The sequence below is a fragment of the Thamnophis elegans genome, chromosome 4, assembly GCF_009769535.1.
Source record: "Thamnophis elegans isolate rThaEle1 chromosome 4, rThaEle1.pri, whole genome shotgun sequence".
NCBI classification, from domain to species: Eukaryota; Metazoa; Chordata; class Lepidosauria; order Squamata; family Colubridae; genus Thamnophis; species Thamnophis elegans.
In genome coordinates, this window is record NC_045544.1 from 43,373,948 (window position 1) to 43,396,468 (window position 22,521).

Below are 22,521 nucleotides of genomic sequence, written 5' to 3' on the forward strand. Positions count from 1 at the left end.
AACGGAATAATACAGTAATTAGTATTTCATTGGTAAATCCGGCAATGGTTTTGCTCAACACCTGCACCGATGTTTCCAAAAATAGCCATTTTAAAAACAGCTTGTGGACAGGGATTTACATATAACCAGTTTGTCTCTTTTCATACAGTGCTGTAGAATTGAGTAGTTGTATGATTCAATTCTACAAACACAAGAATGTACCCAGCAATTTCAATCTACCAATAGTATAGTATCAATCAGTAGAACGGATTCCTTTGAATCTGGAGATGAGTGTGGAAGAAAACTATTGTTGTAGAAAGGCAAGTCCCATTGCAATGAGATACCCACTTGTGTAGCAAGCTGTTTAATACAATCATTAATGTGCTACTCAGAAATAAGCTCTCTTACATTTAACAATAGGTGACAAATGCAAGAATACATTGAATCGCAATATCAAAAGCAATCAGTTGCCATTATATTTTATTCTGAATGTGAACACCTTTCCAGGTTAATACAGAGTTAATTACCTTTTGCAATACTAATATTTTTTTTGAATTTGCTTTGATTTGTCAGCTTATCAGTTAAAGGCTATTATGCATGCTTTTGAAAGCATTGCTTTTCTAAGGAACAGAGCCCTGCGGACAGGTGCTTCTTGTTTATCCTGGCAACACCTGAAGGTTGCTATACAGGCATACTGGCAAAAAGAAAAGGATTTCTTTTGGCCAGGAGAGGACTATAGCAAATTATTTTCATGTTTTAAGGCCAGGAACGCTTTCCACCAAGTTTCTTTAAGGAAGCATGCTAAACTGCGATAATATTCATTCTTAACATTGACACTGTAAATTGATTTGTTAGCCTTTTAAGGTTTTGAACAGTGTTCAAGAAATCAGGTTTCCTGCCTCTTCTTCTTGCATAACGTGTGTGTGTGTGTGTGTGTGTGTGTGTGTGTGTGTGTGTGTGTGTGTGTGTTTTCAATCCATTTTAAAACAATGTTGACTGTAACAAAATAGCATTCTTCTGTCAAATTACAAAGGGAATATTTCTTTGGTCCTAGGGAAGGGTGGTTTATAGCAATGCCCAGCAATGACAGCTGGTTAAGGATCACTCAAGGGCAATATTTGAAATACAGGCAGACATGGACAGCAACTTCAATCAGATCAATATCAGACTGGGTTTCAAAGTTCAGCTCCCTCAATCACATCAATGATCTGTCTTAGCATATAAAATGGACACACCATTGATTTCCAAATCTAAGACTGTTACTTATCACCAACACGGCACACTGTAACACAAAAGAAAAGCAACATGTCTAAATTTCCCCATCTGATGGAATTTTTATCTTAGTCAAGAATGACTCCCATTTTCCAACAGGAAGCGTCAATTTACATCGTCTAGATTCTCAAGGGATGCATAGCCTGAGTCTAAAGAACTAAGTCTAAGGCTATAATAACATTTTTGCTTCTTTGCCATATCCTGCCATTTGTTATTACCAAAAAATTCAAATGCTAGAATATTTTCTCCCATTTCATTAGATTCTATGAATTATTTTGCCCATAAGTAAAGTATTTGTTTGCAGAATGCTAACTTATCACTCTCCATTTTTGTTGATCCTTCATTTTCTAAGAATCCCCTTCTCTCTCTTTCCCCCTGCCTCCCTATCTCTCTCACACTTTCTTTCTCTCGCTCTCTCTTGCTCAATCTGAAGTTTACATGATGTCTTAGTTAACATTTATATTCTCTAGGCATATATTCTCTAGGCATACTTTTTCATTCATATTTAGTTTCCTTTTCTGCATAGCCATATTAATTATCATACAACCAAAAGTATTACTCATGTCAACTTAGAAATTCCTAATATCTGAGAACCCAATTGATTGTCTAAATTGAAATTACACATTTTTGACTCTTACAGACATAAAATTTCTCTATTCTCTAGGACATCTTATTTTTAAAATAGCCTGAAATAAAGAGCACCTGACAAGGGGTGGGGTGAAGGCTACAGTCAACTATGTGAGTTTTGACTAGCATGCATGCATTATACTTTTTAATTAAAAGTTGGCATAATTCATATTACAATCTCAGACAGGCTCAATAATTCAACCCAGTTGACTTCCTAGTTGAAAATTAGTGACAAACAGTCTTTATAGAAGTTTGAGTTTTTCCTCATTCTTGATTATAAAAAAACGGAAGTCTGGTTTTCTGGTTCCTTATGAGTAGAGGACTGATTCTTGCTAAATTATCCCCAGAACAAATGGGGAACAGGTTGGGTCATTTCTAGGTGTCTATCTGAAATGAGGAGTTAAGAGATAAGATGGAGTTGGCACAACCTGAATCTGTTGTATTTTAAAGTGGCATCAAATACCTGCTCTAATACATAGTAGGCAGCTCTACCGGAAGATGATTCATATATCAAACTGTTTTTCTTCCAAGAACCTTGTAAAAAGAGCCTAATCAGTAACTATTACCTTGTTGCATCTTTTTTAGGACAACATTCAAGAGATTGTATTCCTTAGGATTTGTCAGCCAACTTTAAACATAGCATCAATATATCCATTGTCAAGACATACGGTAGTTCTTCAGTTGAGTTATCCATTACTGGATGATAAATGACAATGGAAACAGTAAAGGTATAAAGCAACTGATTTATTGAATAATGAATTCAGCCTTATTGGTGCATTGCATTGGTGCTAGGGTTGCATTGTTAATGGGTGTAGATGGAGAATCCTTCTCATACCATCTTCCAAAAGTGTCACAGTTAAAACGGCCTGAGGGAGATCGTTCTGACTGACCAGTTGTCCATCTTTCAAAACCTAGGAATGAATGAAAGAATTTGAGTAATACAATAAGCTAGGTATACATCTCTCCTATCTCCCAAGTTAAGAAATTTTCAAAGTAGTAGATTAAGAGGAGATGTAGTTCTTATAACATAGTATAGAGAAGATCCCAGGGTGACTACCCACATATTTCAATAAGGGTGGGAAAAACTCCCAACTGTGAGAGCCACTGCTAATAAGTGTATATTAGGGTGTCAAACTCAAGGCTCATGGGTCAGATCTGGCCCGTGTGGTGCTTAGATCTGGCCCACAGAGCTGCCCTGGAAACAGCTAAGGACCAGCCCACAGTGCCTCTGCCAGTGAAATTGGAGCTTGGGAGGGCCAGGCACAGCCCTCCCAGGCTCTGTTTTCAACCAGGATGGCCTCCTGCAGCCCTCTGCCAGTGAAAATGGAACTCGGGGTGGGGTGGGGAAGCTTCTGGAACTTCCAGGAGGCTGGTTTCCCCACCCCCACCCCAAGCCTCCGCACAGACCCTGCACTTACTTCGCATCCAAAACGGGCAATGTGGAGACTCTTGATAGGGTTGGGCAGGGTGGGGCCAATCAGGGCTAGGATTTGGAGATTTTCCAAACAGGCCATAATGTTTGCTACAGGTTCTCCCAAACCCAGCTGAACCTGTAGCAGCCCACCCCTGAGTGTAACCCATGTAACAATGTGGTGTGGCCTCCACCCAAACTCATAGATCAAGCAAGGCACTTAAGTAAAAAACAACACAATGAGAAACCTCATTTTTCTCACAATTCAATTTTGGCTTCCAAAAAGTGACCAAAACATCTTCTCCTTCTGAGCCTTATTAAGGGATTTGTTTCTGTGCTTCTCCTATTCAAGCCCAATTTGGTTCCTAACAATATTTGTGTAGTTAAGATGGGAAATACCGGGGTACAATTCATATTTTAAGATTCTTAAAGTGAATATAAAAAAATTAAATCAGGAACTTTTGGGTTTAATGGACAAAATAACTTGAAAAAGATCTGGAAATTTGCTCTTTGACAGCAGCCAGAATGATTTACGCACACACATGGAAAGATACATTAATTCTCACAATGGCAACGAATGGCAGGAAAACTGATGGCACTAGCAGAGGTGGCTAAATTAACTGCTCTAATCAAAGAAAAGTATGCATTCCACTTTCTTTCTACTTGAAAAATGCTTCTGGATGTTGTTTTGAGATGAGAAAAAAAAATGAAAATCTTAAACTTTGGTTTTGTTTGTTGTTATAGAAACATTAAGTATGTAAAGGTAATGGTGCCAAAGGTGCTTTTTCCAAGAGGCAACTGGTTTTTCTTTGAAGATGTTTTGCTTTTCATCCAAGAAGCTTCTTCACTCTGTCTGGATGGTGGGTCAGAGCTGAATAAGCTTTTGGACAAGCTTTCAAAGATGTCTTCAAAGAAAAACCTGAAAGTCCAGTTGCCTGACTATTGTGGTTATGCACAACAGAAGCACTGAAACACACAAATTTTACAGATATAAAGTATAAGATACAAGGATTTAATAAAAGAACAGGGTAAGCGAAAACCAAACAAGAACTAAAAGACCAGGGCATAAATATAGATTGGCTCACATATATACAAATTCAGTCCAGATATAACAGTGATATTAAAATGTATTGAATTTCAGAAGGAGCAACAGGAACTAGACAAGATATTGCAAAGTACGGATAAAAAATTGATTAGGAAAATATATAAATTCTTGCTGAGGTATAAAATGGAAGATGAAGTCATAAAAAAAACAATGTTAAGGTGGGCAAAATGTTTGGTTATAGTATAGATCAGGAAAAATGGGAAAATTTTGGGAAACAAACTTGAAACTAACTATGTTTGCGGCATACAAGGAAAACCAGTACAAGATATTTTACAGATGGCACCTCTCCCCAGAGTGGCTTGCAAAGATGTTCCCAAGATTATCGCCGATCTGCTGGAAGTGCAAAAAATCACATGGGACATATTATCATCTATGGCGGACATGCGAGATGGCAAAAAAATACTGGACCAAAATTAAAAAGTGACTTGAAGAAATACAGGAAATTAAATAAATTGGAAACCGGAACTATTTCTATTGGGTATAATTACAAAAAAGTACAGTAGAGAAATACAATACCTAATCCTTCATATCATAACCGCAGCCAGATAATGGAAAAACAATGTAATACCAAAGGAAGATGAGGTGATAAGAAAAATCTTAGTGTGTGCGGAGATGGACAAGCTGATGAAAGAAATTCAAGAAAAGGAGGAATCGGAATATTATTTAACATGGAATAAATGGTATAAAGGGTTAGAAGACAGAAACAAGAAGTAGGGAAACATAAAATAGTGTTGTAGAAATGTTAGGATATAGTATAAGAAAAGATAAGAGAGAGTTAACATAGGTGAAGCTATAGTAGTTAACAATAGCAAGTATATAAGGTGCAATATCTGTAAAGTGATATTCTGATACAAACAGTTAAATATAAATAAGTATGGAATAGTATACATAAACCATTAAAGAACAAGGGGACCAGGAATGTAAGATATGAATGTATAGGGGGGAAACATCAATTGTAAAGACATACGGATATGGAACTGCTGTAGGATGGAACCTTTTGTTCCTTTGTTGTTTTAATCTATGTTGTGTTCTGTCTATGTGTTTATGTGTTTAAAATAAAAAAAATAAAAAAGGAAAGAAAGTCCAGTTGCCTCTTGAAAAAGCACCTTTGGGACAACCATGGACCTGGATGGATGAGAATCTCCATAGAAATAAATGTAAGAGGTTGAGGCTGTCATATTATTATGTTATTCTGCTATGCTAAACAGTGTCAGAAGTCAATGCTTGTCTTCTTCTTTTTCCCTTATCCCCTACTTTTTCCTTTCCTCCTTTCCCTCCTCCAGTGTCCCAGTACTTTCATTTTCACGTCTTTGTTAGACTTTGACAATTTAATAAAATTAGAATTATTTTTTTAACCTTACCTGAAACATCCAGGGGCCAAAGAAATCCCACTGAGTAAAACCTCCGGGAAGACGTAATTAGTGCCAAATGTGCCACTGAGAGAATAGAAGTCAAAATAGGATTCAGCAGTCTTGGTTGCCTGACCACAGCTCTGAAGGTCCGTACTTCCGCACTTCAGCAATGTGCAGATCTGGAAGGAGGAGAAGACCAAACAATACTTGAAGAAGTACTCACTATAAAGGAGCCAGGTTGCTACCACCAGAAAACAAACTGCAAACCATTGTTTTAATTTCCTCCATAGCAAGGAACTTTTGTGGAACACACTCAAGTGCATATTGGTGGCTAGGGGAGAAGCCCTACTGGTTGTTGACTCAGAACTAGCAGATAAAGACACAATTTCAGCTTGGCATAAGAGGAGTTCCTGGTGTCACGGTGACCAAGGACTTGCAGCTATATAAATCACCATTTTTAAAGGACTTATGACCACAATTGGGCCCAAACTTTCTGTTTCTAAGTGAGACATTTCTTAAGTGAGTTTTGTCCCCGTGTTATAAACCTTTTGTTCTGACCCAGGCTTCCTTAGAAAGCAAGAAGCAAAGTCTTAGTCCCAATAAAACCTCTTTTATTGACATGACTGTGAATTCCTTTCATTCAGTCAGGCTTATCAAACAGTCTTTCAGAAGAATGTTTATCCACATGCACCTTATCTCGTTTGGAGCTCTGCCAGATAACTAGTTTCCAAATGCAGGGGAAGGCAAAACTTGGCACAGTCTCTTATAACCACAAATAGAACTTTCCAGACCGAATGAATGAACTGTTTCCTGCAAAAGCCCATTCCCTATTCGTTCCTCTTTTGTTTCCTATTCACCCTTGCTCGCATCTTGCCATTGATATCGCCATTGCCTTGGAGATGGGATCCCAGATACCGAAAAATAGTAACTACGGTATATAATCCTAAAATGCTATAACCCTAAAACAGCACAAGCAGCAGTAGCAGAGAAGTTAACAATGGTCTAAATAGCAAATGTGTTTCAGATCAGTGTGTTTATTAATTAAAGTAGACAGGGAAATAAATATATCTCTGCCAGTTGCCAAAAAGACAATGTCTCTCACAGCTGTCTGGAGTTCAATAGCATAAAAGGAAGGGGAGGTAAAGTGAGATGAAAGAATAGTCAAAGCTAATTGAGAAAAGCTATCCCAAAGAGAGCTACAATTGGAAAGGCCCATTCCTATATGGTTGCATATTTATTTCATTACAAAATCCCAAATTTGTGGTGGACCTCACAGTCTATCTGTCAGCCCCGTTTTGCTGCAGTGGCTCAGGGCTTCCGGAACTTGACACTACCATCTCAAGCACAACTTCTGATTCCTTACATTTGGTAGGATCCAGGGAGCTATCAGGTGTAATTTACAGGTGGGCCAGCAATCTGTGCAAAACAAATGCTTAGGTCTGCTCTAATAGGATTGGGTGGTTTCTTTGCCCTCTATCCAAATATTCACAGCTTATTGACTCCTTATCAATACTGACCATTATACAAACATATCCTTGCAATGTATTCTTGCATGATTAAGTACCAGTCAGTCACCAAAAGTATCAATGAATATATGGCTCATTAATTAGAATCCAGATAAAGGATGAAACTAAATACTGGTCCTATTCTTATGGCAGTCAGTGTCAGCATCCTACAGGACATGGTAATAAAGTTTCCAGAACTCTGTGTGATGCAACATTTCCCTCCATCCTCCCAGGAGTAAGAAATGTAGGACTTACTTCCTGCTAATAGAGACTCGTTCATCATGTGCATGATGCAGCCACCAAAGTGATTGATATTTAAACTAGACAATTATTCCAAATGAGATAATGAGAATAAAGTGCTGAAGTTATCTAGATAACAACCTGCAAATTTAGAAGGCATCTCATCTTTCATCTTCCGTCTAGTGTTGCCCTCCCATAAATAAAAGAATACCTGTAAGTAATATTGTCCTTCAACCTCATGAAGACCATCGAATGCCCCTAGCACGTAAAGTTCATCTTCTTGTTGTTCCATCATCCTGTAGCTTAAGTGGCAGCAGAGATTGTTCTGGCACACTGTAAGATTGTCAGCTTCTTTTCCAAGGGTACATAAGGTGAAGTTATCATGGAAAATTAATCCAGAGAAAGTAAAGGGCTTAGGAAACCCTTCAACAGTTGTGGCATAAGAGCTCCAATTAACAGTAGGAAGAGGGGTGGGAAAATGAGACGGATGGGAATAGATTTCTGCAACCAAAAGGTGCCCATTCATTGATTCTGCATCATAATGATAAGCTTCCGATCCGGATGGTGTGTAGATACCACTGCCTAAAAATGATGAGAATAAAAGTCATATTTCTTATCATGTCTTTGCAAGACATATAGCATACATTATTTCTTCTACCCTGCCCCCCCAACATACATATTTAAGAAAACACCACCACTCCAAAATCACACATATTTAACTCTAAAAAAAGACCAGAAAATGTATTCATATACACAAGCATTCACCCCATCGGCCTTCTGTTTCCTTTTTTCTACTCTGATGAGCAAGAAGAGAATAGGAAGAATATAACTTATGCTCAAAGAACCAGTAGAGGTCCAGGCTCTTACAAAAAATGATATTTATGATAGCAATGCAAAGAAACAAAGCAAAACTTGGCTATTATGGCAGAATCCTATCTGGGTCCGTCACTGGGATCAGTGGTTTGTCTTCCAAGCTTTGGACTCATACTGAAGCCCAACCTTAGAGAACTTCTCTCTAGTAGAGTGCGTGCTTTGGGTTGTTCTGTGTGTGGTATTTAACAATGTCTGTTGTATGTGGCTTTTTAGATGTTGATTGGGGTGTTGATGACTGGCTATTAAGTTGTTGGCTGTTTGTTTCCACTGCCAAGCCCTCACCTCCTAAAAACTTGTACCATATAAATAACAGAAATAGAACAGCCCAAAGTACACACTGCTAGAGAGAAGTTCCCTGAGGATGGGCTCCAGTATGAATCCAAAAGCTTGGAAGACAAAGCCGTTGGTCCTATTGACCGACCCGATTGGATCCTGCAACATTTATCCTTGGGTCACGTATATTGCCTTCATTACTGTTTACACGTCTAATCAGAGATTATTTGTAGAAGCACAATAAATAAAGACTGTACTCTGTATGCTACACTGATGGCAATGCCTTCCCTACTCTCTGGATTTCTGTCTGCAGGGACCACACCAGCATATCTTAATTTGGCAAGTGTGCATTAAAGGATTTTTCAAAGGATTTCTCAACCAGCTAGATGTTCTCAACTGCCTGGTGAATAGATCCAAATACCAATCAAACCTTTTATCTCAGTACATTACCTGTCATATTAAGGCTAGGATTATGAGTATTAGCTGCTAGAACATTGGCACGCATGCCCATGGCCCAAGCTGAATGGAATTCGATAGCAGTTAAGTGTGGGAGAACATTCATCCAGGCTGTCGGGAAAATGATGGTGTCCACCGAGAGCTGGGTTACGAGGGTTACAGCAGGATCGTGGAAGAGAATATCAAAGCACGTGAAGAGGCCAAATTTTCCAAAGGCAGTATCGAAGGTTGCAAGTTCAGGCTCTTTAGGGAAATCAAATTGTTGCTCCACCGTAAACAGGTTAAACTGTTATAAAGATAACACATTTAAGGAAACAGGTGAGGTGTTTTCAGTGAACGTATGAACAACGTAACGCTGACTTAAAGTCATCTTGCAAGTCATTTTAACTGAAGGGTGAAAGTGTAATGCTTTTTAAAATAAGAGGGGGGAAAATCCCAAAATTTCTTTAAATTCCGATTGACTGGTTTCCCAGAACCTCTGTGCCTATTATAATGTAGTATCAGCACCCATTGCAAGGAGAAGATCTCTTTATGTAACTGAGACACATTTGTAGTGGCCTCCTGCATTTCACACAAATGGCTCCAGTCATGCTGGAAAACCAATCTCTGCTATTATCTATTTTAAATATTTCATTTAGGGTTCATTTCTTTGGTTCACATTGGAATAATCTTGCTTATATATGTTATATCATTTGCTACAACAGATCTAGAGAAACTCTAAACAAATGGGGCTCTCTGGTGGTTTCTGTTCTTTGTGATTGTGGTGACATGCAGACAACAACCCATATGTATAGCTGCCCTTTGTGTCCCAATCAGTGTACACTTAAGGATCTCATGGCAACTCAATTAATATTGCTAGTTTCTGGTAATATCTGTTTAATTTTAAATTTGTGCATATTTTAATCTTGTATTTTACATTTTAAATGTTATGTTGTATAGCATGTCTTATTTTAACTGTGATGCTTCTGACATGAATAAACCAACAAATATCATTGGAGGAAAATGTAATTATTACATATGTACATTGATACTGAATTGTATTCTAAAACTATGGATGTTGATATTATGAAGAACTCTGGCTGTATTAAGACTGGGATTCAGCTAAATAATTAGTGTAGAAAGGTGGGGGGGAAATGCTTCAAATGTCAAAGAACAGATGTCAAAGATGTGTGTTTCTTAGTAGATTTTGGAGTATCTTTATATTTTAAAAATGAGAAGACAGAGCAATATTATTTCCATATTTAATAACAAAAGTTAAGGTAATGGATACTTTTTCCTTTTAAAGTTTATTTTTAACTTTATTGCATTTTTACTTTGTATTATTTTTAATTACATTACATTTCTGTAATAAAAAGGAAACAAAAAAGAGGAAAGAAAGAATTGAAAGAATGAAGCAAAGAAATAAAGAGAGAGAGAGAGAGAGAGAGAGAGAGAGAGAGAAAGAAAGAAAGAAAGAAAAGAAAGAAAGAAAGAAAGAAAGAATCATCTGCCAAATTAGAACTTGGATGCCCAAAATTCTTTTCTACCCTATATATCTGTTATGCTAAATCACATTTGCTACAGGTATTTGTTATCTCTCTGAAATCTCAAAGTTGGAATATGCTCTACTCGACATATTCAGCCTCTGATGTTCAAAATAGAATTAACTTATAAAGTGATGTGCGTATGTTTTATGTAGGGTTCATGGAGAAATAACCAGTTCTTAAAAATAAAGTGTGAAATTGTAACCTTACCTTGTGGTATCGTGCCACCAGCTTCCCTCTGAATCAAAGACAACATTTGTGTTGTATTGATAGCGGCCATCACAGGGGCACTTTGGGTCTATATGATTGCAAGTCTTCTTATCACCCATATTGGCAACCACATAGATCGAATTGTCCCTGGCCAGACAGCTCAGTCTTTTTGGACTGTGCAGGTCCAAATCTAATGTGAAGACCACAGAACTAAAGAATTAATACAATTAAATCTGTTAATTTATCTCCATGATGAAGGGTATAATACAGAAAGAAACACCAAAACAGGCAATAAAGCAGAAGCGAAGTTGTGTCTTTTAAAATACAAAAGAGAAAAAGAAGGAAGAAAGAAAGTGCCATGAAGGTTGGAGTAGGTGAGCTTTAGATGCTGTGAAATCTTTTCCCTTCCACTATATTTCTATTTGAAATTGATTCAGGAATATGTTTTTTTCCACTGAAGAGGAAAAGATACGGTAAGTAATTAGGTGCCCTCAGTGGAACACCAGTTCACTGGGGAAAAGCTGAAATGAATGTTTTTTGCACTGGTTCCCCACTGAGAGATACTTTGAATTAATGATGATATAATTTAGTAGGCTGTTTATTAAATGTACAACATGTAAATTATAAAGTTATTTGTTTGATATTGTGTGAATCCAGTAACTGTAATTTGTAAATCATAGTCTAAGCTTAGTATGCAGCCTTGGCCATCAAATTATAGTTTATTTAATAAAATTCAGTTAAGCAAATTAATAATTATACCAATGTAACCGATTTCTTTCTTCCCCACTCCAAATTGCCTCCATTCCCTGACAAAGCTATTTTCAACAATGAGACTTTAAACACACACAAGGGCAGAGAGTAAACAAAACTAGTTAACTTACTTTACTTTACCATTGAATAGTCTGGATTTCCTAATTTCCTGACACTTAACTGTACCCTCACAGGGTAAATAATGTTACACAAGGAATAGAAAAAAAGTGAGAAATTGTAACTGAACCATTAAAGGCAGGAGATGAAAGAAAAGGGCACACTGTTTATTATGCTTCTGCATAATCTTTTTACAACCTACCAACCATGGATGTGTCGACCACAGGGGTGGTTTCAGCCTGTACGGACCGGTACAGGCATATCGGTTGGTGAATTTAGTGTGCCTTAGCTTACCCGTTCTTCCGGAGGCCCCGACAAGCGTGCGCTGCCCTCTTCTCTTTGATAGCTACCTCGTTTCCAATGAAGGTGGTGGGAAACCATGCAGAGGGAGGAAATCGCATGGATTCCCCATCCCCTTCATTGGAACGAGCCTCCGCTCCCCCACCCGGCAGAGACACAAGAAGGAAGGAAGGAAGGAAGGAAGGAAGGAAGGAAGGAAGGAAGGAAGGAAAGGAAGGAAGGAAGGAAGGAAGGAAGAACTTATGATTACAATTGAGCCCAAAAATTTGGGTTGCTAAGCAAGAGCGTTAAGTGATTTCATCACCACATTTTCCAACTAGCCACGCCCACTCAGTCACATAACCGCTGAGCCACTCCCACAAAACAGGCCACACCTACAGAATAGGTTTCTAAAAAAATTTGAAACCCACCACTGGTCACCACATCACATGCCTTTATATCAATTGATATATATCAATATCAATTCTAGCCAACCTTGACATTTTATCTTCCCCTTCTCTCAACCTAATTACCCTATTTTCAGAGTATAAGACGCACCAGAGTATAAGATGCACCAAGGTTTGAAGATGCAAATAAAAAAAAAATGCATTCTGCAAACCTCCCCAAACCAGCCCATTTTTCACGTTTTTCATTTAAAAAAATGGGCATGGATAGCCTTTAGGAAGCTTATAGAGTGCTCCTGGGGGCTGGCAGGGTAAAACTGAGGCAAAAAATGGGCTGTTTTTTGCTCATTTCTGCCCTACCCAGACCCAGGAGCTCTCTGAAAGCTTTCTACAGCTCTGCAACGGCCATTTTGTGAAGGGGCGGGGTTGGGGAGGCAAAAAATGCTGTATTCGGTGTATATACCCAGATTTTAGCTTCTTTTTGATATACTCTGAAAAATACGGTACTCTTCTTTTGTACTTTCAATGTATCACTGGCATTTCTACATAGTGGTCACTTGTTTGTATTCAGTCCAAATCTATTCAGAGTCCAATACCTTCTTTACAAATGTAGTACACTTCTACCAAAATGTACATGACATAAAATTTCTGCAGTTTTCCCCACTTTCAATAAGCAAGTAAATTAATTGTATTAACTTCTCATCTACTTGCAGTAATCAGGTTTAATAAAAACAACATAGGCCAGAGAAATGCATATTGCAGAACATTTTTTTATACCTGGTCAACAGCATCAGGAGTGTTTTTGTACAATGACCACTCATTTCTTCTATTCCCCCCCTCCCCAGCAGCAAATTTCATTTACAAATATATTTTACCTTGAATGTTTGAATGTTTGAATGTTTATAATTTATAGGCTGCCCAATCCCGGAGGACTCCGGGCAGCTTACAACAATACCAATTAAAATAGAAGTTAAAAAAACACAGAAAAACATAGTAAAAAAGATCACAAGATACACCCAGTCTAATCGGGCTGGAACTCAAACACGAGTTCAACAGCCCGTGGCTTGCCGGAAATAGCCAGATCTAAGAGCCTTACAGAAGGCCATGAGAGTGGGTAGGGTCCGGATCTCTGGGGGGCAGTTTATTCCAGAGGGTCAGAGCGGCAACAGAGAAGGCCCTCCCCCGGTAGTTGCCAGCCGACATTGTCTGGCTGACGGTACCCGAAGCAGGCCTTCTCTTATGCGATCTAATCGGTCATTGGGAAGTATAGTGGCAGAAGATGGTCCCGCAGGTATCCGGTCCTAGGCCATGTAGGGCTTTAAAAGGTGATAACCAGCACCTTGAATTGTGTCCAGAGACCATGGGAAGCCAGTGCAGCTCGCGGAGGATAGGTGGTGATACACCCAATATCGCTCACTCGGCTGCATTCTGGACTAATTGTAGTCTCTGAACACTTTTCAGGGGCAGCCCCATGTAGAGCGCGTCACAGTAGTCAAGCCTCGAGGTAACAAGGCCGTGAGTGACCATGTGAGTGCCTTCCCGATCCAGGTAGGGTCGCAACTGGTGCACCAGGCAAACCTGGGCAAAGGCCCCCCTGTCACAGCCGACAGATGATGCTGCTAATTGTCAGCTGTGGGTCCAGGAGGACTCCCAAGTTTCGGGCCCTCGCTGAGGGGAGTAGAGTCCCCCCCCCCAGGCATAAGGATGGACTGATCGAACTGTCCTTGGGAGGCAACATCCATAGCCACTTGGACTTGTCAGGATTGAGTGCAAGTTTGTTCACCCCATCCAGACCCTAACAGCTTCCAGGCACTGGCACATCACTTCTACCGCTACACTGAGTTGGCACGGGGTGGACAGATACAACTGGGTATCATCCGCATATTGGTGGTATTTGAGTCCCATGCCGGTGAATTATCTCACCCAGTGACTTCATGTAGATGTAAATAGGAGGGGGGACAAGACCGGACCCCCCCCCCCGGGAAAGAATATTAATAGGTCGTTGAAAGTACAAAGTGCCATCTCTCTCCTCCCTCTCTCTCTTTCTTTCTCTCTCTTCAGTAGACCGGAAAAAAGAATACTTGTGTTAACAGAGCACGGTTAGCATTAGGCCAATTGCTTAAATCTAGACTTCCATACCTTTCTTTGATTCTGTCCTCCAGACTTCCTTTTCTGCCAAATTATGTCAGGTGCCAAATGTTGCCTTTTTTTGTGCCAAAATGTGTTTTTGACCAAGGCATTAAAATTCAGCAGGGGTAGGGAAAAAAACGACAATACCTAGTTAATAAATTAGGGACAAAATACTGACAAAAATGCCTGGCTTCTTTAAGGTCTCTGAAAGAGATGAGGATGGGGTAATAAACTAGATGTAGTTGGTCCTGCCAATGTGCTGCTTGCGCTCTTCTTTGGATGAGTTTTGAATGAAAAAAATTATCTGGGAATCATGCTGAGTTTCATGGAAGCAGTTAACTGTCTTAGCTACACTTGAAAAGTTAAGCATTCCTGTATGTGTAGATTGCAGTATGACTCCTCTAGGAATATAAAGAAAAGGGAACAGTGACAATCTTCTTTTCACAACACACACACACACAACACACACACACACACTCCCCATTTCCTGTTCTTTCACTCCTGAGCAACTTAGCAAGCACAGTTAACGATTATACGAACACACTTAAAAATGGGAATGGATTACTGTACCAATTTCATTGTATACATAATGTACAATCAGGGGTGGGTTTCTGTTGGTTCTAACAGGTTCGGTAGAAGAGCTTCCAGAAATCTACCATCCAATTAGAAGAGGTTCATCATGGAGCACCTGCCCTGCCCCCTCGTTCGCATTGCCCCGCCCATTCCATCGCTGCTCACAGGCGGTAGCTTGTGCGGCACGGCTAGCCTCCTAGAACCTCCCTGAACTTGCCTAGGAGGCGTGGCCACCAGCAAAGCATGGGGACATTCCAGGGCATCCCTGCCCCCACTGGTTCCCCGCCTCCCTTCCTGGCAAAGTTTTCCAACGTGTGGTTTTTTTCCCATCCCTTGTGTCCAGCTCCCGCTCTGGTATGGAGGAGAAGAGGCCTTTGGGAAGTGAAGAGGAGGAGGGGGGAGAAGGAGGAGACCGCGCAGGGGCCATGCTGCACAACCGGCAACCCGGCAGAGGCAGGAAGGTTCTCAAAATTTCACGCTCTTCTCTGTCCACTCCTTGTGACTGCAATAGATTTCAGAAGTGGCTTTTGTAGCTAATGGGGTTTGGGCTTCCAGCCCAACAGCCCCGCCGCTTCTGGACATCTATTGCAGTCAGAGGAGCACATGAAGTCCAGTGGAGGCAGGAAGGTTCTCGGCGCTCCCCAGTCGCTTTCATGGCTTCCCAGAGCACCGTGCTCTTCCCCGCGCTCTGGGAAGCCGCGAAAGCGACTGGGGAGCGATTCTGGCTACCTCCGGCCTCCACAACCTGGCAGCTGCGGGATGTCATCAAGACAAAAATTAAGAATTAAAAAGAATAATATTATTATTTGATGATGTTGCCGCAGCTGCCGGGCACAGAAGGACAGAGGGTAACCAGGACCACAACGAGGGCAGCCAGGTGGGCGAGCCAGCGAGTGAGCGATGGAAGTTCAGGCTGCCTGATCCTCGTTCGCTTGCCCACCGGGCTGCCTCGGCGTGGCTCTGGCTACCTCCGTCCTTCTGCGCCCGGCAACTGCGGCAACATCATCAAGACGAAGTCCAGCAGAGACAGAAAGGTTCTTGGCACTCCTGGAGAAGAGCATGAAGCTTTTATGCTTAATTTTATGTTGGGTTATTAGCATTATATAAACTTGTTTGAGATGGGTGGTCATAGAAATTGAAAAATAAATAAATAAACATTAGGTTTATATTCCTTTCTCTGATTGGACTCTTTTGGAGTTTCATGTTTACAATGTCTGCCTTCTTCACAAATGTACTCTAGGTTTCAGGCCAGGTCTGATTTAAAGCAGGGGTGTCTAACTTGGAAACTTTAAGATATATGGACTTCAACTCTCGGGAATGCTGGCTGGGAAATTCTAGGAGTTGAAGTTCATTAGTTTTAAAATGCCAAGGTTGGCACCCCTGGTTTAAAGTGAAAAGGGGGGGGGGTCAGAGCACTGCAGTCCTTTCAAAGACACTTCCCTGTATTATCTGTGCACAATTTGAAGAAAATCTCTTTCCCAAGGAGATTTATAGCCTCCTGAGAAGCTGCTTGAAGTTCACACAGGAGGGGGTAAGCATTTCTCTTGAGAAAGAGCTTTTCCTCACAATGCGGTGGGACAATAATAAATAGAACAGAATTTCCAGTATCTGCCTTGTTCCCCCCCCCCTCCACATTTTAATGGCCAGCTGTTTTTCAACCTTCTCTCTTGTTGTGAAAGGGAAGAAGTCCCCTTGTTTTTAATTTTGGACTGAGACTAAAACTGTATGGATCCTGATTGGAATATAAGTAGAGTCCTTGACTTACAACCATTTGTTTAATGACTGTTTGCTTGCACTGAAAAAAAAGATGGTATATCATTTTTCACAGTTATGACCATTGCAAAATCCTTGTAGTTACCTGATAAAATTCAGACACTTGGCAAGTGGCATGTATTTATGATGGTCATGTTTTCCTGGGGTCATGCAATCACATTTTGCAAGCAAAGTCAATGGGAAAGTCAGATTCACTTAGCAACTTTGGCTAGAAAGGTTGTAAAATGGGGCTAAACCAGGGGTCCTCAAACTATGCCCCACGGGCCAGATGCACCTGCCGAAGCCATTAATCTGCCCCGTCCACATTGCCCCACCTACCCCCCGCCAGCACCCACCCGCCTCTGGAGGTTGAGGAGGCCAAAAACAGGATGCATGGGCCTGTTTTTGGATGGCAGAGTGGAACTGGAGGCCAAAAATGAAACACACAGAGGCCACCGCCGCTTCCTAGCCTGCCAGCCAGGCCACCTTACCTGCTGCCTGGTCACCTGCCTGCTCCTTGCATCCATCGCACAGGAGAGCTGCTGATTCTGCCTGCTGGTAAGTGATCTGGTTTATGTTTTTAATGTGTTTTTTTAATTTTATTTATTGTGTCTAGAATATTTTTTAATTGTTTTATTTGCATGTACTTTGGAGATTTGTGTATTTATGTAATGAATTCACTACAGAACTAAACACAAAATCTCACAAAGCTGCCTTGCACCAACCTGGCCTGCCCATAGAAAGCAGCCACTTTGAGACATATAAAATTTATAACATTTTTTTGCTTTTCTATGGGCAGGCCAGGTTGGTGCACTGCAGCTTGCCAGATTTTCTGTGTTTCTGTGTGATACCTGGTTGTTTAGGTAATTGTGGTTCCTGGTTCTGTAGCTTCCTGGCACTGTCCTTTATAATTTCCCACAATGCCTTGATGGTTTTTATTCCAGTGGCTTTGTCTTTCCTGTCCTTAGGGTTAGGGAAAAAAACTGGTTTCATCTGCAGTCTTTTGGGGGGAAATTGTTATTTTTTGGTGTTTTCCTGGCACTGTCATAGTTTGTGTGTGTGAGTGTGTAATGTCCCGCAGTTATCTACACATTAATAATGATCAAGTACTAATAATATTTCCTTATACATTTTAGTGACCTTTCCTTATATAATTGGTGTTTTCTTTCATGCTTTTAGATTTCTAATTTCTGTTAGTTAGCAATTGCTAAAACAAATCCCACGTGAAAAAGTAAGCCTTCTTGATTTTAATTGTCAATTTATTCATTCCTGCACATTCTAATATTTATTCATTTTCATATCTTTATTTTTCCACTGTTGTGCAAACACAATTCCAGCAGCTGTTAACATGTGTAAAATTAAACATGTATTGTATTCCCTTTGAAATGCCCAACCAAATATTACTGGTTTTAAATCTATATCTTGCTTTACCATTGCTTCTAACCATGACACCTTTAACTCTTGAACTTGGTCTGTCCTAAGTATTGAACATAATTCATATATTCCTGTTTTTTGAACTGAGAAATAAATTTTAGAAAAAGAAATCTGTATTGCTCTGTGAATCTACCTATGACATTCATTCTTGATCTACTTCTTAGATGAAAAACTATATCTTTCCTGTTTGTTGGGAGGCATCTTTCCTGAAAAGACTGTACATTGTTGGGTGAAACAGAGGTCCCTTCTGTTACCTGTAATGTAGTCCTCAGCTTACAACCACAATTGAGTTCAATATTGTTTTATTTATTCTGCAGTTAGTATTATTTAACAGGATGAAAAGGCAACAGAGTATGACCGCTAGGACAGTCATCTTTCCTATGTAAGTAGCTGTTTTATTGCTTTCTGTGTTTGTTTCATCCTTAATATAGTAGTGAAAGCAATTAAAGTCTTCCTTTCTGTATCTCTTTGTGCAGGCCATTCATTGGAGCAAGGTGGTCAGTGGGTGACTTCAACACACAAAAGGACAGTAATCTTCCTTTTCTATTATTTTGTGTGCTTGTTTCATCCTAATGCAGTGCATGCAATGAAAGAGTTCATTTCTGTGTCTCTTCTTTGTGCAAGCTATTCATTGGAGTCAGTGATATTGAAGACTGGCAAGGACAGTCATCTTTCTTCTGTAATTAGCTCTTTTATTGTTTTGTGTACTTATTTTAATCTTATTTAAGTAGTAAGTACACAAAAAATAAATTTTCTTTTTAATATATTTTTGTAGATCATCCATTGGGGTAAAATTCAGTGACATCGTCTTGGCCACTCCCACCCAGTCAAATGACTGCCAAGCCACTCCTATCTGGTTACATGACTGCCAAGCCACTCCCACCTGATCACATGGCCAGCAAGCCATTATCACAAAGTAGGCCACACCTACAGAAGAGGTTCCAAAAAATTTTGAAACCCACCACTGTGTACAATGACAATAAAGGCTATACTATACTATGATGGATGTACTTGGGCATAGCTTGGCATATTGGGTGCTGGCTTAAGTTCAAATTCACATTCTATTGCAAACATTTTGGGAGATCTTGAAGCAGATACTATTTTTCATCCTATTCCTTGAGTGGTTATAAAAACAGAAGCAGAGATTACGGGCACTGCCTGAACACAATGGTGGAAGTTTGCTATAAATATGTACTCAGGTCCTAATTATTGTATTGCTGAGAATTATTTCATCTTAGATTAAATCCATCTCAGTCTATGTAGCTGGTAGAAATTGGCATATTCTCCATTTTTTTGTAATTTGTAATTATTTTATATATGTTTTAAAAATAATATTCTTTTTAATTCTTAATTTTATTGATCAAATTGTATTCTAGAACCCCTCTCTGAGACAAGGGGTGCTAAAAAGTATGATAACAAGCAAACAAGTAAGCAAGCAAGCAATATGGCCTATAGCTCAACGTATCTGGAGGAAATATACAGATGATAACAGTGAGGTCTAATGGATGCCTAAATGGCATGCTACAATGGAAAGATCCTTCCTTCCTTCAAGACACATTGACCATGTCAGGGTGTACATTGTAATACTGAAACACAAACCTAAGAGAAGGCTACCACGTTCAAGTGCCTTTAAACTGAGACCACACAAAAGCAAAGCACAAGATACAGTACCTTTCAGGATCTGTACATGGAATCCAGTTGACCTGTGGGTCTGGAATGTCCTCAAGATAAGGATAAATGGTCTCTCTGGTGAAGAAAAATCCATGTATAGCATCTTCTGGAGTCACAATGATGTGTGCTCCCTGTCAAAAGAAGTGAAGGTAAAGCTCCTTCCCTTGTAGGACAACCACTTTACCAACCAATGCATATTAACAAGTAGTACCCAGTACCTGCTTTGCTGCTTTTTGGATGGCATCTTCTAAGATGTCCATGTTTTGGTTCATCAATTTTAAGGCCTCTTCAGGGGAAACAGGGTCCGATGTTAATTCCGGCAGTATGACTGCATGTTCATATACAGCTGCGGTGTATTTGTTCATGGCTAAAGTCCTGAGGCCCCCCAGGAGTATAAGAATAAAAGCATGCTGTAAAGATGAGAGGAGGCCATTGCCCTGTCCTTATAGACTGGGGAGAGAGAAAACAAGATTAAAAAGGTAGATCAAGTGAAGAGAGTGTTCAGAAAGATCATATATCTAATCAGATGACCCTCGGTAATGTAGTTTCAGCTGTTGAGCTCTGATAGGGTTTCTTGAAATCACTAACTGTCTGATGCACTTTTAATGCTTCCAACAATATTTCTGTGTTTTGATTCCAATTCAAATGACCCAGAGGAAGAAACAAACATTTGAATCTGTATGGTACACATGGTTGCTTAATGGCCACAGTTATGATGGACTCTTCTCAAAAGCTATTTACGGCCCAATGCTGAAGTTATGATAGCCACACTTATCCCCATTAGTGTCAAGTATAGTAAATTCTATTGCCTCTGTTTGCCTCTCTCTTATCTGGGCAAGTGGGAACACTTCTAAAGAAACATTCACAATGGAATACTTTTTAAAGCAATTGTCTCAATTAGAAATAAAACAAAGAACAAAACAAAAAGCCGATAACATTCAACTTGTTCCACTCACCAGCTTTTGCAACTTCTGCTTCTTTTGCAATTTCTGCTTCTACTTCCTCATTCTGGGAGACCAGAGGTTGTCCAAAACAATGCCTGTATGAATGCCTGGAAGCATAGTTACGGGTTTTTATTGGGCTGTCTCTTGGATTTTGCCTGAGTCCAATTAATAGTTAACACATTGCTTTCCCAATATTATTAGGCAATCAGTACAAACAGTTTGAATACTGATTAGACCTCTTAGACTTTTATCTGTTTCTTTTCAGGGAGAAACAAAGTTGCTCATAATTTCAATCTGGCATAGAAAGAGAGAAAATGGGCAACTATATACATAAGTATGTATTGTAGATGAACGTAAGGAAGAGTCAGTTGTTAACTTAGAAAGGAAAAACAAATGATAGATTCCATTTTAAAATTGCCCATCTGGAAACAGATTTCTTAGTAACTGACATTGGGAGAGGTTTTAATTCATTTATTATGGGGGAAAGTGATTAACTTTTGTGAAAGCTATTCAAGAATTGATGTTGGTTTAAGAATTGGCACATAATGCAATAATGACTTACGTATAGCAAATAAAATATTGATATATTCCTGTGATGATGGCTGATGCTATGAATGGAGTCAGGGAGGAGAGTCACACCAGAGCACCTTCTCTGGGATGATGAATTGCTTAAAAAAGAAGAACAGATTTTGACAATGGCAATCTTGGGATCAATGTAATGTATACACTGATATGGTGTCATATATTTTCAAGCATCCTTGAGCCTAACAATCCAAACTCCCAGGTGCTTCAGTTCATTGATTCCTAAACATTTGAGGAATGTTCCTGGGAATAAGCACCAGGAAGGATTTACATATAAATTGCATTTACATATAAAAGCTGCAAGATTTCTCAACATATAACTTTACCAGGTAGCATAAAAAGGAAGTATCACTTTCAATGAGAGGTCTAATCGGCATTCAACTACTTGTACTAGATGCCTAAGGAAGGCAATGTGATAAATGTAAGTTGAACTCACACAAAATCCAATGATAAACAATTTGATGCAATGGTTAAAATCCTTGACTAGAAACCAGAAGACCATGAATTTTAGTCCCACCTTGGATACAAAGTCAGCTAAGTGACATTGGGCCAATCGCTCTCCCTCAACCCCAGAAAGAAGGCAATAACAAGCAACTTCTGAAATTTTACCAAGAAAGCTAAAAGGATTCCAGTTGGGGGGAATTAACAATGACTTCAAGGCATAATAATAATAATAATAATATAATAATAATAATAATAATACCACCACCACTAGAACCAGTTATCACTGAACCAACTGATGAACTAACTCAAAAACAAAAAGAATTGAAAGATAATCATGGAGCATTTTCTGCTTAATGAGGAAAGGCAACGTTTACCCTCACTAAAAACTGTGCCTAAAAAAATTTGGCCCCTATCATGAAAATGGTTAATGCAGTGTTTTCAACAATTGAATCAGGATCCATCTTGGAAACGAACCAGTTAATGTACAGCAGCTGTAATAGTCACTAATGAACTAGGCATTAAAATCAAAGTACCTAGTCACACAACAGAAAAAGCATCAAAGCCAAAGTGGAAAATCCGATTAGAATAAAAGTCAAAAAATTAAGGGCAGATGCT

General features: G+C 39.5%; 1 protein-coding gene across 1 annotated transcript; it reads right to left on the reverse strand.

Annotated features, from left to right (window-relative positions):
• Positions 1-1,238: 1,238 nt before the first annotated feature.
• On the reverse strand, positions 1,239-21,839 carry LOC116507305 (pantetheinase-like). Its single transcript, XM_032215344.1, is given in 13 exon segments — positions 1,239-1,261; positions 2,714-2,789; positions 4,138-4,255; positions 5,756-5,925; positions 7,703-8,073; positions 9,088-9,379; positions 10,827-10,855; positions 10,858-11,000; positions 12,743-12,760; positions 19,937-20,067; positions 20,155-20,378; positions 20,893-20,944; positions 21,789-21,839. Coding segments are annotated over 13 exon segments (1,698 nt in total).
• Positions 21,840-22,521: the final 682 nt, after the last annotated feature.